Below are 13,164 nucleotides of genomic sequence, written 5' to 3' on the forward strand. Positions count from 1 at the left end.
GGCACCCTAGGAGTCAGGTGTGGTGATACACACCTCCAACCCCAGCAGTCGGGAGGCAGAGACAGGCAGATCTCTGTGAGTATGAGGACAGCCTGGTCTACACGATGAATTCCAGGCCAGCCAGGGCTACACAGTTAGAAACTGTCCGAAAAAAGGGAGGGAGGGAGGGAGAGAGGAAGGAAAGGGAGGGGGAGAAGAGTTCGCTTGGGCTCTAACTGGCCTTAGAATACTCAAGGGAGGGGGCATTTTGAGACAGGGCCCAAAAATGGCCAATGTGAAAACTCTTGTTACACATCTAATTGCAGCTTTTATTTTTCTTCCTGATAGAGTTTTGCATGTTAGTGTTTGTTTTATTTTTAAGAAACCAATGAAAAACAAATTCAACCGGGCCTAATCCTTGCTCCTCTCTCTACCCCAGCACCTGAGAATCTGAGGGAAGAGATCACTGAGTTCTTAGCCAGCCTGGGTTAGAGTATTGGCCTACATCAAGAGAAGGTAGGTGTGGAGACGACAGATAAACGATAGATTAGATGCATGACTGATAGAGAAATGGAAACCCCAGTTCAGCATGCCCACCAAGGACGGTTGGTGTGAAGCCCAGACACACAGCCTCCAACCCCGCTCCCCTCACCTCGTTTTTCTGTGCTTTCAGAGGCTTGTTGATGCTGTTGATAAATTTGTTGACGTGTTCAAAGTGCTTTGTCATCTCTGTGGCCAGGACCATGTCAATGATACTCTGGCGTAGTGTCCGGTAGTCATTCCTGTTTCAGACGAGAGAGAGGCTGCTTCAGGTTACTGATTCAGACTGGGATGCTCTCCCTCACACGGCCTGCTTCTCAGTGTGTATGTCTGCTGTAGCTATCAGTCTACCACCACTGAAGTTACCCTTCCTCCTCAGCAGATGGCAGCTAACAGGCAGCTAACAGGCAGGGTGCCATGACTCTGTATCAGAGGGATAACAGCAGTATATTCATGGTTCTCAGGATGGGACAGGAATGAACAAAGACCTTTCCCAGTCTTTCTCCCTCCCTCACTAAACACACAGGACAACTTCAAACTCATGACCTTCTTGTATGAGCCTTCTACAGGCTGAGATTATGGGCATGTGCCACTGCTATTCTGTATACCCACGGTCTCCATATTCACTAACAGTGTGCCCTGTGTGGAGGCCCTTCGGGATTCAGAGGACTGTGAGGGCAGGCCTTCTCATAGCTGTTCCACTAACCCTTGTTTTTATTTTGATATTCTCAAGGCTTCACTTTCTGAGAAGATGACCCATGTGCTTTAAGGTTAGAAAGTACAAAAGACTAAGAGATGGACTCTCTAGCCACCCCTTCTCTGTGGTCTGCCTTTCCTGGACACACCTAAAGTTAGCCGGGTCTTGTACTGGTTAGTTCTACGTCAACTTGATACACACTAGAGGCATTTTCTTTCTTTCTTTTAAAAAAAAGATTATTTATTTATATGAGTACACTGTAGCTGTCTTCAGACACACCAGAAGAGGGCATCGGATCCCATTCCAGATGGTTGTGAGCCACCATGTGGTTGCTGGGATTTGAACTCAGGTCCTCTGGAAGAGCAGTCAGTGCTCTTAACCACTGAGCCATCTCTCCAGCTCCTAGAGGCATTTTCTAAGGGAACTTTAACCGACTGGCCTGTGGGCAAGCCTATTGGACATTTTCTCGACTGGTGTTTTATTTGGGGGGATGGTGCCCAGCTCGCTGTGGGCAGTGCCACCCCTGGGCAGCTGGTCCTGGGTGCTATAAGAAAGTGGAAGCAAAACATGAGCCATGCTCCTTCCTGGCCCCGCTCAGGCTCCTGCCCTGACTTCCCTGGGTGGTGGATTGTAGTACCTGCATGTGTGAGGCGAAATAAACCCCTTCCTCTCCAAGTTGTTTTTGGTCATTATTTTTAACGTTTGCTAGGGTAATAGAAACCCTAGCAAAGACAGGTCTTATACATTTTCCATATGTAAATTATGTATTTACAGGCAAATACGTGTAAAGCTTGTTAAGACGACTTCTGAAATTCTAAGACATGGTACAAAGGAGCTCTGTGAAATCAAAGTTCTCTAATCCTAAGAAAACTTTGCTCTGACATCCAAATTACAGTAGTTCTCACCATGCCCTTTCTCTCTTCAGTCACGCTCTGCTGTGTATCAGGCACTGGGCTAACCACCAAGGGGAAACTGAGACTTCGTAGTCTTTAGGAATCTGAGCTGGGGGAGGTGGTGGTTGTAGTCCCAGCACTTGTGGACCTTCCACAGGAGACTTAGGCCAGCCCAGCTCACATAGTGACACCGGCTCAAGACATCTAACTGCACACTAAACGTTAGTTTTGGGCTAAAACTGGAAGCCTTGTACGTGCTAGGCGAATGCCATACCCGAGCCATGCGACATGTGCTGGAGAGCTTGTGCCTTGGGGAAAGCTTCCTCAGGAGCCACTTGTAAACCGACTACGACAAGCTTGTGTTGTGCACTGAAGACCATGAGCAGCTAGGGAAGCAGGCAGGTCAACCTCAGCAAGACCCTGCCTCAAACCACAATTTTAAAAGACGCAGACGCAGACGCAGCTCAGTTGTAAGGCACGTGCATGCTCAGCGTGCTCTAGGCCTTCCTCTCATCTCTAGTACGGAGTGCAGGGGGGTGAGGAGCGCCTGCGCAGAGGTGATGGAGGTGTCTGGGTGGGGACGGTAGGGACAGCAGCAGTGCTCCATGCACACCTGCTCACGGCCTGCTCCCTGGGGAACTTAGAGCAAACAGTCTCTGTTCTCACCTGTCTGTGTTTTTAAAGATATTGCATTTGTCATTTTCAAGGGTCAGCTGGAAGGCCAGCGCTGCGTGGTGGCTCTCTAGCACAGCAGTGTCGTTGTACAGTACGGCCAGCTCCTTTCCCGCATTGCAGAGGAAAGAGTTGGTTCTCCCGGGGTGATCCACATCGTGGATGGTGGCAGCGATGAGGGCAGCAACCTCATCAAGGCGATCTAAAGTGTCCTGAAAACAAGAACTCCATTGAAAACCCGTGCCTGCAACACTGAAACAAGCCTTCAGCAGAGACTTCTATCTTTTTGACAATTTCTCCGATTCCTGAGAGGATCATATTGTCTGAGCAGATCCCGTACAGTCCTGATCACAGGTATGCACTGGGAGAGCAGTTAGTTTTCTTCTACTTTTATAAACTTACATACATTTAAAAATAAACCATCAGCATTTATATTTTTGAGTTATAATATAGATGTACGAGGTCCTTTTTTTTTTTTCCTTTTTCTTTTTTTTCGGAGCTGAGGACCGAACCCAGGGCCTTAAGCGCTCTACCACTGAGCTAAATCCCCAACCTGAGGTTCTTTTTTGTATCATTTACTTTTGCAAATGTATGTTACTGTCTTCCTTATTTCTAGTTTTGGTGGTCTGTCGTCTTAATTCCAAAAGCCATTGTGGGTTATCGCTGGCTCGCCAAGTCCTCACAGTGTCCCATATGCAGCCTTGAACTACTGGAGCTCTTTTCAAGTGTTGGGATTATAGGCATATACTATGCTCAGCTGTCATGTATGTGCATGTGTACATGTATGTGAATGAGTGTAAGCACATGAGTGTTCATGCATGTGGAGGCCAGAGGCCAACCTCAGATGTTTGCCAAGAGCATCTTCCTATTCCTTCAGGACACGTTTCCCTTGCTGGGGCTCTACAGCTAGGTGAGGTGGGTGACTTGTGAGCCCCAAGAATATACCTGTGTTGGCCTTAGCGGTGATTACAAGCATGGAGCTCATCACCAAGCCCAGCTTTGTTTGTGGTGCTTTACTGGCTAAGCTCTCCCCCTAGCTGGATCATTCTATAGGTTTGACACTTTTCATTTTATTTGAAATTGTATCCAAGCACACAGCTACTCAAATGTGAGTTGATCAAGGGTGACCCAACGAATGTGCAAAACTGGGTGGAGAAAAGTCCACTAGACCCCAACCCTACATAAAAACCACAGGCAACAGAGGAAAGCCAGGGAGGAAGGCACAGGGGGGAGGGAGGGAGGGGAGGGAGGGAGGAGATGGGTCTGCCTGTGGAAGAGCACACCTACCAGGGGTAAAATGATCAGTCCTGGAAAACATACATACAAGTAACATCCTATGGACTCAACAGGCTATACTTAAGAATATATGCATATATATGCATATATGAATACATGTATGTATGCAACAAAAGCTGGTGAGAAGGCTGTGGGGTTGAGGTGAGGAACCTTTAATCCCGGCATCTGGGACACAGAGGCAGCTGGATCTGAGCCAACCTGGTTCACATAATGAAACTGTGTGACTGTGTCTCAAAAAAAATTTTTTTTTAAAATGTCATTTTTGTCTTTGGGAGCTAGAGGCAGGAGGTGCTGAGACCAGCCTCCATGACACAATGTGAGGCTAGCCTCAGTTACACAAGATCAAGATCCTATATCAAAAATATCTATTGCTTTAGGCCAGCTTAGAATGTTTTTGTTCAAAAGCAACAAACTATAGCAAAAACTGTTCTTCAGACACTCACCCCCAACACACACACACATAAAACAGATACACACACTCACACACACAACACATATACACACTCACCCCAACACACACACACACTCACACATACACACTCACCCCAACACACACACTCACACACACTCACACACAGACATTCCCAACACATACACACACACTCACACACACGCAAAACACATACACACACACTTACACACACGTAACACATACACACACTCACCCCCAACACATACACAGACTCACCCCCAACACACACACACTCACACAAACACACACACACTCACCCCAACACATGCACACACATACTCACACACAAACAACACATACACACTTACACACACAACACATACACACACTCACCTGCAACACACACATACACAGACTCACCCCCAACACACACTCACACACACACACACACACACACACTCACCCCCAACACACACACACAACACATACACACACACCCCACACACCACCACCCCAACACACACTCACCCCCAACACACACACACAACACATACACATACCCCAACACACACACACTCACTCCCAACACACACACACTCACACACACACACCACACACACAAACACACCACACACTCACACACACACCACCTTCAACACACACAAACACCACACACACCACACACACCCCCAACACACACACACACTCACACACACATACACCCCCAACACACACACTAACACACACACACACCCCCAACACACACACACACACATACCACACACACACACCCCCAACACATACACAACACTCACACACATGTAACATACACACACACTTATGCACACATAACACACACACACACACCACACACACACACACACACACACACAGACTCACCCCCAACACACACACAACACACACACAACACACACACGCACTCACCCCCAACACACACACACATCCAATACACACACTCACACATACCCAACACACACATACTCACCCCCAACACACACACACACACTCACAGACAACACATACACACATACTTACACACACAACACATGCACACACACAACACATACACACGCTCACCCCCAACACACAGACTCAACCCAAACACACACTCACATACACTCACACATACAACACACACACACTTACACACACACAACACATACACACTCACCCCAACACACACACAGACTCAACCCAAACACACTCACACACATACAACACACACATGCTTACACACACAACACATACATTCACCCCCAACACACACACACAGAGACTTACCCCCAACACAATACACTCATACACTCACACACACGCATTCACCCCAACACACACACTTACACACATTCACCCCCAACACCCCCCCACACACACACTCACACAACACACACACACTCACCCCAACACACACACACCCAACACACACACACACCACCCCAACAAAAAACACCCCACCAACCCCCCCACAACACAAACACCTCACCCCAACACACACACACCCACACACAACACACACACACCACACACACACACACAACACACACACACACAACACACAACACCCCCACCCACCAACAACACCCACACACACAACCAAACACCCCCCCCACACCCCAGCCCCAACACACACACACACACTCTCACACACACATAACACATACACCCACACACTCACCCCAACACACACACTCCCCCCAACACACACACACACACACACACACACACACCCACAAACCCACACCCCAACACACACACACACACACACTCTCTCTCTCTCTCTCTCTCTCTCTCTCTCTCTCTCTCTCTCTCTCTCTCTCCCTGGCCACTTGTCTCTGCTTTCTCTCTCCATTCTTACCCCTTTGGTCTTGGTATTGATCTTTAAAATACAAAGGACCTGGGCTAGATGTCACCCAGCAAGCACACAGTCTGGGGTTTGACACTGTCCTAGTGTTCTCTCTCCTTGCTGTGATAAAACACTGACCAAAACCACCTTGGGGAGCAAGAGAGTGTATTTTACCTTACAGATAGATCACTGAGAGAAGCCAAGGCTGGAACTTGAAGCAGAAACCACAGAGAAACACTGACTGTTGGCTTGCTCCGGACTGCTTGCACAGGAGTGGCACCACCCACAGTGGGCTGGGCACCCCATATCAATCTTTGATCAAGAAAATGCCCCCACTCATGCTAACTGGACAATCTAATGGAGGCAATCTCTCTATTGAGTTCCTCCCTCCCTGATTCATGTCAAGTTGACAAGAACTAACTGGTACAAGTGCCAAACTGCATATTAAAAACAACAGTAAATTGGTGGTATCACAAAAGGACCCAAAAGACTCAGATCTAAGACGTCCACCCGTCACGGGGAGAAATGAACATTGCTGGTCATGTCCTGTACTAGGGCATCCTCTATTTTGTTCTCCACACGTAAGTTCCATGAGGGGTAAGAGTATGTGGGATCACAGTGGATGCGGCTGTAGCCGTACTTGGTCCCAGACAAGTGTTTCAGACACTGACTAGTCTGGTGTGACCTGAATGGTGTGCCCGCAGAACCTAGGCACAGGGAGGGGAAGAAAAGGGAGTTCGTCACGGCAGTGTCTCAGAGCTTCAGCAGTCACAGTGTCTGACGCCTGAGTCCCTGCGGGAGAAGGAAGCTGTCATGCAGTCATGGTCAGATGTGCTGCTCTGGAAAGAACACAATGGGGGCACTGTGTGGATGGCGCTGCAGAGGGACCCGGAGAGGGGAGTGACCTCCCGGGTAGGAAAATGAGAAGCTGTGTTGGAGTCAGATGGCTGCCAGGAATGGTCAGGGCTCACAGCACAGGTGACAGTCCTCAGTGTGCCCTTAGGTTCAAACTGAAACCCCTTCTCCTCCAAAGGGACAGCCTTGTTCTGTCTTTGTTGGCTTTCTCCCCTAAGGACGCAGAATGGCGGAGACTGCAGATTAACCCACCGGCAGGTTTCCTTGTGTGCCGCGCTGCAGAGGTGAGGACTAAGTGGTTATATTACCGTGCAGTGGGGGCGACTGTAGCAGGAGCCCCTGCCTCTGCTTACGTTGCTGTTAAATGAAGACCACAGTCGTTCGCTTACCTTTAACTTGTTTCTGGAAAGGAAATACGCAGTGGCGTGAAGCACATCCGCGGCGTGCGTGGAATTGTGGTAGGGGTTAGAGGAATGGTAATTGGATTCAATAATTTGAAACCATGATTTCAGCGTTGCCTCAGAGCACTGTAAGAACTCACAGATTTCAAAACGAGCAAACGTTTTGAGACCTAGATAAATCAAAGGCCTACAAAGGAACAGATGCACAACATTAAACAGAGCAGAAACCAGTCGCCTGAGTTCTGAAGACTCAGGCAAGACAAGCCGCACTGTAGAGCACCAGGGCAACTGATCTGCACTGCTGGGCTGCACCCGCCTGCCTGCCTGCATTCCATGTGGCCCAGAGGCCACATGACAGTTTCTCTCTGCCTTAGCCTTCTTCAGGCATCTTGATTTGCTGGGGTGAGGGTCCCACCCTGCTTGCATGAGTGGGATCTCCAGAACCATGCCTTTCCTGGACTAAACATGCCGCCTGCAATCCTCTCCTCACAGGTTTCTACTGATGTCCTACCTAGAGAAAACAACACCAACGTGACTATCAAGGGACGTAGACACACGGCAGGTGACTGATCATCTCAATTAGGAGGTGGGTATTCTGGTCCAAAGGAGTTTATCCTGAGAAACTGACCCGCCGCCGGCAAGCAAGGCCCTCCTTAGCCGATACTTAGATTTACTGGCTTGGCTTAGAAGGTTAAGAGATCGGCCCCACAGAAGCAGAGGTCATCACCAGTACTGGACCTGGCCTGCTTCACACGCTTTTGAAGATGGGATGGTTCTGGGATGTAAACCAGGTGGTCAGGGCTCACTTGTGATGGCTGTGTGAAGTGGGAGTCTCAGTGGAGACAGCTCACCCGAGGGATGAGATCTGGTGAGTCATCCCACAGCTTAGCAGAGCCACCTCTCCTGAAACTGGACTACACTCCTGGCTAGCACTGGATGCTGGTCCTACGTGCCAAGACCCTGTGGTTACCAGCTTTTACTCAGCTAAACCCTAACTCCAGGTCTGCAACCATAGTTGATGAACATGACTAGGGTGGAGTCTCTGTGTGGGCCGCCAACACGGCAACCAAGACTTGAGGCTAGTTTATCAAATGTGTAACTAACCATATTGGTTCTAGGCCTTGGGGCAGGAGACTCTTGGTTGCTACCGTATATAGTACCACATACTGGAGAAATTAGGAACGTATGTCACAGGAAAACCTGCTATTTGAAGAAGCCATTATAGCTGGGCAAACTCTGCCTGGGGCCTGCTGACTCAACTTGAAGCCCCACTCCTCCTTCCTTGGCCTCTGTCCCCTCCCAAGGAATGGCTGCACACAGCAGCACTGCTCCGGTGGGTCCCTGCACAGGCCCTAGGAAACAGGTCCCACGTACCTATTTTGGGTTGCAGCTTCCAGCTCAAAAATGTCAAAGTCCCATTGCTCCTCATTTTCTATGACCTGAGCAATCCGTGGTGGGATATCATGAAGGGAGATGGGGACGGCCAACTGGCTTGAAGATGGCCGAAGGCCTGCAAAGTGACAGAATTTGGAGACAACACTGACAGGTTTGTGGAGTTTGGCATTTGGGGGTAGGCTGTGCTATGTCAGAAATGGCTGCCTTGCTTCCGAGGCTGCACAGCATACCCAGAGCTGATGAGAACATTTAATCTAGACTCCAGCACTGTAGTGATCTGAGAGATGAGAACAGAGGACTTACTTTTTGTTGCAAGAGTATACTCATTTCCTGAAAACCTCCGTAAGCCATCCTGGTAAAAATCAAGGAGACAAGAAGTGGGGTCACACGGTCTTCTTTCCTGATTGCATAACCCAGACAGTCAGCCCCGGAGGATGGTCCAGGACAGCCCAGTGCAAGGCTGCACAGTCCAGCAGGCTGACCACTGTGGCCGACTCCAGACTTAGTCCCTTCCTGGTGCTGCTCTACTGCTGGAACCCAGGCTCAGGCAGGATGACCAGGGAGTTGACTGACATGCCTGCCTCAGGCCAGAACCAACTGCTGCCCTAGTGACAGCCACCCTCTGCCCTCAGTCCACCCCATCTTCTCCTCCAAAGTCAGCTGTCCCTCTCACTTCTCTCTCACCCTCTACGTGGACTCCTCCCTTGTCCCTGACGTCAGACTCATCACTCAGTACCCTGTATGCTCTAGTGGCACCATCTCTCCGGCACCAATCGCCAGGACACTCCACCCCACCATCCCCATGTCAGCCCTGACCAGAGTTAGAGGTGAGCACTGGGAGTCACCCTGCCTTCTAGAACTCACTGCCCGTGTAACATCAGATAGTTCCAATTGGGAGGGAGCATGTTTTATTTCTAACTAAGACGGCTGGCAGACAATAGCATTCCCTCGTGAGAGTGCTACTCTGCCCTGGCTGAGGTGGTGTCCAGGCTCCTCAAGAGTCCCCATGAGGACGGATCCTCAATGCATCCTTCCCTAAACAGCTACAGAGGGGAGCTCTGGGGGTGAAGCTATGCCATGCCCCCGGCCCTTTTAAACACAAAGACAGCCTTCCACTCCGCAGGTCATTGTGGTGCACTCCGGCAAAGCTGTGTGCTGTTCCTTTGCCTTGTTGGCTCCTTGTGCTGGAGATAGAACTCAAGGGTTTGCACCCTACCACCATGTGACTACCATGTGACCCCATTAATGGTTTTTCTTTTTCCCAGACAAGTCAGATGTGGCAGTGTACACTTTATCTTAGCACTCAGGGGGCGGAGACAGGTGGATCCCCATGAGTTCAGAAGCCTGGTCTACCTAGCAAGTTCCAGGGCAGCAAAGCCTACATAGTCAAACTTTGCCTCAAACAAACAAAAACAAACAACAACAAACAAAACAATGCTTTAATACAATTGAAATGTCTTATTTAAATAAGTGACTTGTAAAACCCTAAGAGACACTGGAGGAGGGAATCAATGGACTGTCTAGAACACTGTTCCTTTCTGCTGCCCTAGGTTGAGGGTTCCCTGGGAGAAGAGCAGCAGGCAGCCCCTTAGTCCAAGCAGAGCTGAAAACAAACCATGGAGAAGATGCACTTGATTGATTGCCTTTTTAAAGCCCTGTCCAGATACTCTCTGAGAAAATAAACAGGAGCAGACAGGCTGCAGGAGCCTGGGCAATTAAACTTACAGACATTAAGCCCCCAACGAGGTCAGTGGCGTGAGGGTCATCCTCAGTATTAAACTGGGGTGAATACAGTTCAGTGGTTCTCAGGATATCCAGCACATGGTTCAAGGCTTCTGTCACAGACACAGGACTGTTTTCCTGGGCAGCGCTAAGAATATTGATTACCTACATCACAGAAATAGAAGACTTGAGTTTTGTAACCTTAAAAACAGAGAGCAATCAAGGGTCAGGCATAATAGACTGTCACTGTGCCATCATGGTAATCTCTGTCACCTGTCCTTTCTTCAGAGGAGGTAATATTATATAACCGAGAGCACTCTTACTGTTGCTTTCCTGTCAGACAGTTGAATGGGGGTACCAGAGGCCTGCATACTCAGGGAAGACCGACCTTGGTGATTGGTGCCTCAATCATCATAGAATGTATCCGGGCCACAGAGGAATGTCTTCTCTGATTGGAAACTGTGGAGAAAGGGGTGAGAAATCAGGGTGTGCCCAACCTTGGGCACACGTCTAGACACTGAGGGCTTCATTCTCTCCCTTCCTGGGTGGCAGTGAGCTCAGCTACATACAGAGGCATAGGAGTCACAGCACACTGGCTGATCTTCCCCTCCTGTCTTTCCACAACAAACCCGGGCTCTGCAGCCTTCACTTCTAGGTGCTAGGAGGCACATACGAGCCCATGGACTGAACCTCTGATACCACAGACCAGAAACGACAGAGAACAGTCGGCAGGTCAAGGCCAAGCAACCCCTTTTGTGTCTACAACAACAAGGCCTCAGTTATGCTCTTGCTGTTCCCCAGAAGTCAAGATGTTCTGGAAGACTGCTCCATACCATGTAAGGTGGGAGCACTGGATTAAGCCTTATCCTAACTAAAATCAATTAATTTCTGGTTCAAATTTCCAAGGTTCTCTCTAGTGCTCTCCTCTGTGTTTAATCTAGGTTAATCAGGCAACAGCACCACAACCAGGTTCTTTTGGTCACGTCCAGGTATGGCTCCTCTGAGATGAGGGAAACCTGGACAATGTACAGGCAGGAAAAGAATGTTCCCAGAGCCCTGTGTCTCCATGAACACCCCACCATTAGGGTTCCAGAAGGCCCAACAATATGGTGCCTCAGCCTCAATTTGCCTTCAATTAAACAGGCCCAAAGACAGATACTGGCCAGGAAGACTCAAATTGTCTCAGTTTGGAGGACCAACAAAACTTACATCTAATTTTAGTAACTAGCACACGGCTGCTAACATTACATTTTACACAATAAAGTCACTAAACAAAACCCCACCGTCGGAGAAGGATTCACTCTTATTTAGGAATACAATCAAAGCACTTAGCAGGGTCAGAATAGACAGTGGATGGCAGGAATTGCACCCTTGAAAACTTCTCAGAGGGGTTTTTAAGGATGTTAACTAGCTCAATTTAGTCACCTCACAATATATACATAGTCTAAGATAGCGTGCTGTCTATGATGAATATGCACGATTCTAAAATTTGTCAACTAAAATTTCATTTTAAAAATAATTTGGAAAAATCAAATAGCATAAATACGGGCTGGAGAGATGGCTCAGTGGTTGGGAGCACCCGACTGCTCTTCCAGAGGTCATGAGTTCAATTCCCAGCAACCACATGGTGGCTCACAACCATCTGTAAAGAGATCCGATGCCCTCTTCTGGTGTGTCTGAAGACAGCTACAGTGTACTTATATATAATAAAATGAATAAATCTTTAAAAAAAAAATAGCATAAATACAATGAAATAAGAGATAAATAAATAAAAGATACAAAAAGTTCTATGTATAGGGAGGACTCTGAGGATCTGCGAGTGCACTCACTGTTCTGTCCTCAGATCCACTGCATCTCTATACTAGTGCCGTGTGATTAGAATGGCGGTTGCTTTCTGTGCAGGAGGAGCTCACAAGGCCTAGCCCTAGCTCAGGAGCTGCTGGCAGGCTCCCTGTGCTTCACTGATCCGCCCTAAGATCGTGGGGACTCAGGCAGCACAGAACGGACTGCCAGGGTTCATTAAAAGAAAAAATAAAAGAGCATGAAGGCACGAGTGGGGGCATGGTAGGAGAAGGGCATGGTGAATGCATGTAAAAACAAAACAAAACCTAAAACCTACGTAGTCTTGGAAATGCTGTTTCCGCTGAGTGGCGCTCACCTGTAGCACCTGGTGGAGTGAGGCAGGAGGGTCAGGAGTTCAAGGGTCATCCTGGACTACATGGGGTGTTTGTAAATAATATTATCTTTTTTTCTTTTTTCTTTTTTTTTTTTTTTTTTTTTTTGGTTCTTTTTTCGAGCTGGGGACCCAACCCAGGACCTTGCGCTTCCTAGGCAAGCGCTCTACCACTGAGCTAAATCTCCAACCCCGTAAATAATATTATCTTTTCCTCCCTCCCTCCCTCCCTCCCTCCCTCCCTCCTTCCATTTTTTTTTTTTTT

The 13,164-nt window shown here is 48.5% G+C and overlaps 1 protein-coding gene across 1 annotated transcript in view; it reads right to left on the reverse strand.

The window, feature by feature from the left end:
- Pde8a (phosphodiesterase 8A) overlaps positions 1 to 13,164 on the reverse strand; it is a 122,706-nt gene that overhangs the window by 7,499 nt on the left and 102,043 nt on the right. The window contains exons 14-20 of the mRNA XM_032895106.1: positions 11,115 to 11,185; positions 10,730 to 10,891; positions 9,308 to 9,356; positions 8,984 to 9,119; positions 7,598 to 7,796; positions 2,776 to 2,993; positions 632 to 761 (exon numbers count right to left, since the gene is read on the reverse strand). Of these exons, the coding sequence (XP_032750997.1) occupies positions 632 to 761; positions 2,776 to 2,993; positions 7,598 to 7,796; positions 8,984 to 9,119; positions 9,308 to 9,356; positions 10,730 to 10,891; positions 11,115 to 11,185 (965 nt within the window). The remainder of the gene's footprint in view (positions 1 to 631; positions 762 to 2,775; positions 2,994 to 7,597; positions 7,797 to 8,983; positions 9,120 to 9,307; positions 9,357 to 10,729; positions 10,892 to 11,114; positions 11,186 to 13,164) is intronic.

The sequence above is a fragment of the Rattus rattus genome, chromosome 2, assembly GCF_011064425.1.
Source record: "Rattus rattus isolate New Zealand chromosome 2, Rrattus_CSIRO_v1, whole genome shotgun sequence".
Taxonomy (NCBI): domain Eukaryota; kingdom Metazoa; phylum Chordata; class Mammalia; order Rodentia; family Muridae; genus Rattus; species Rattus rattus.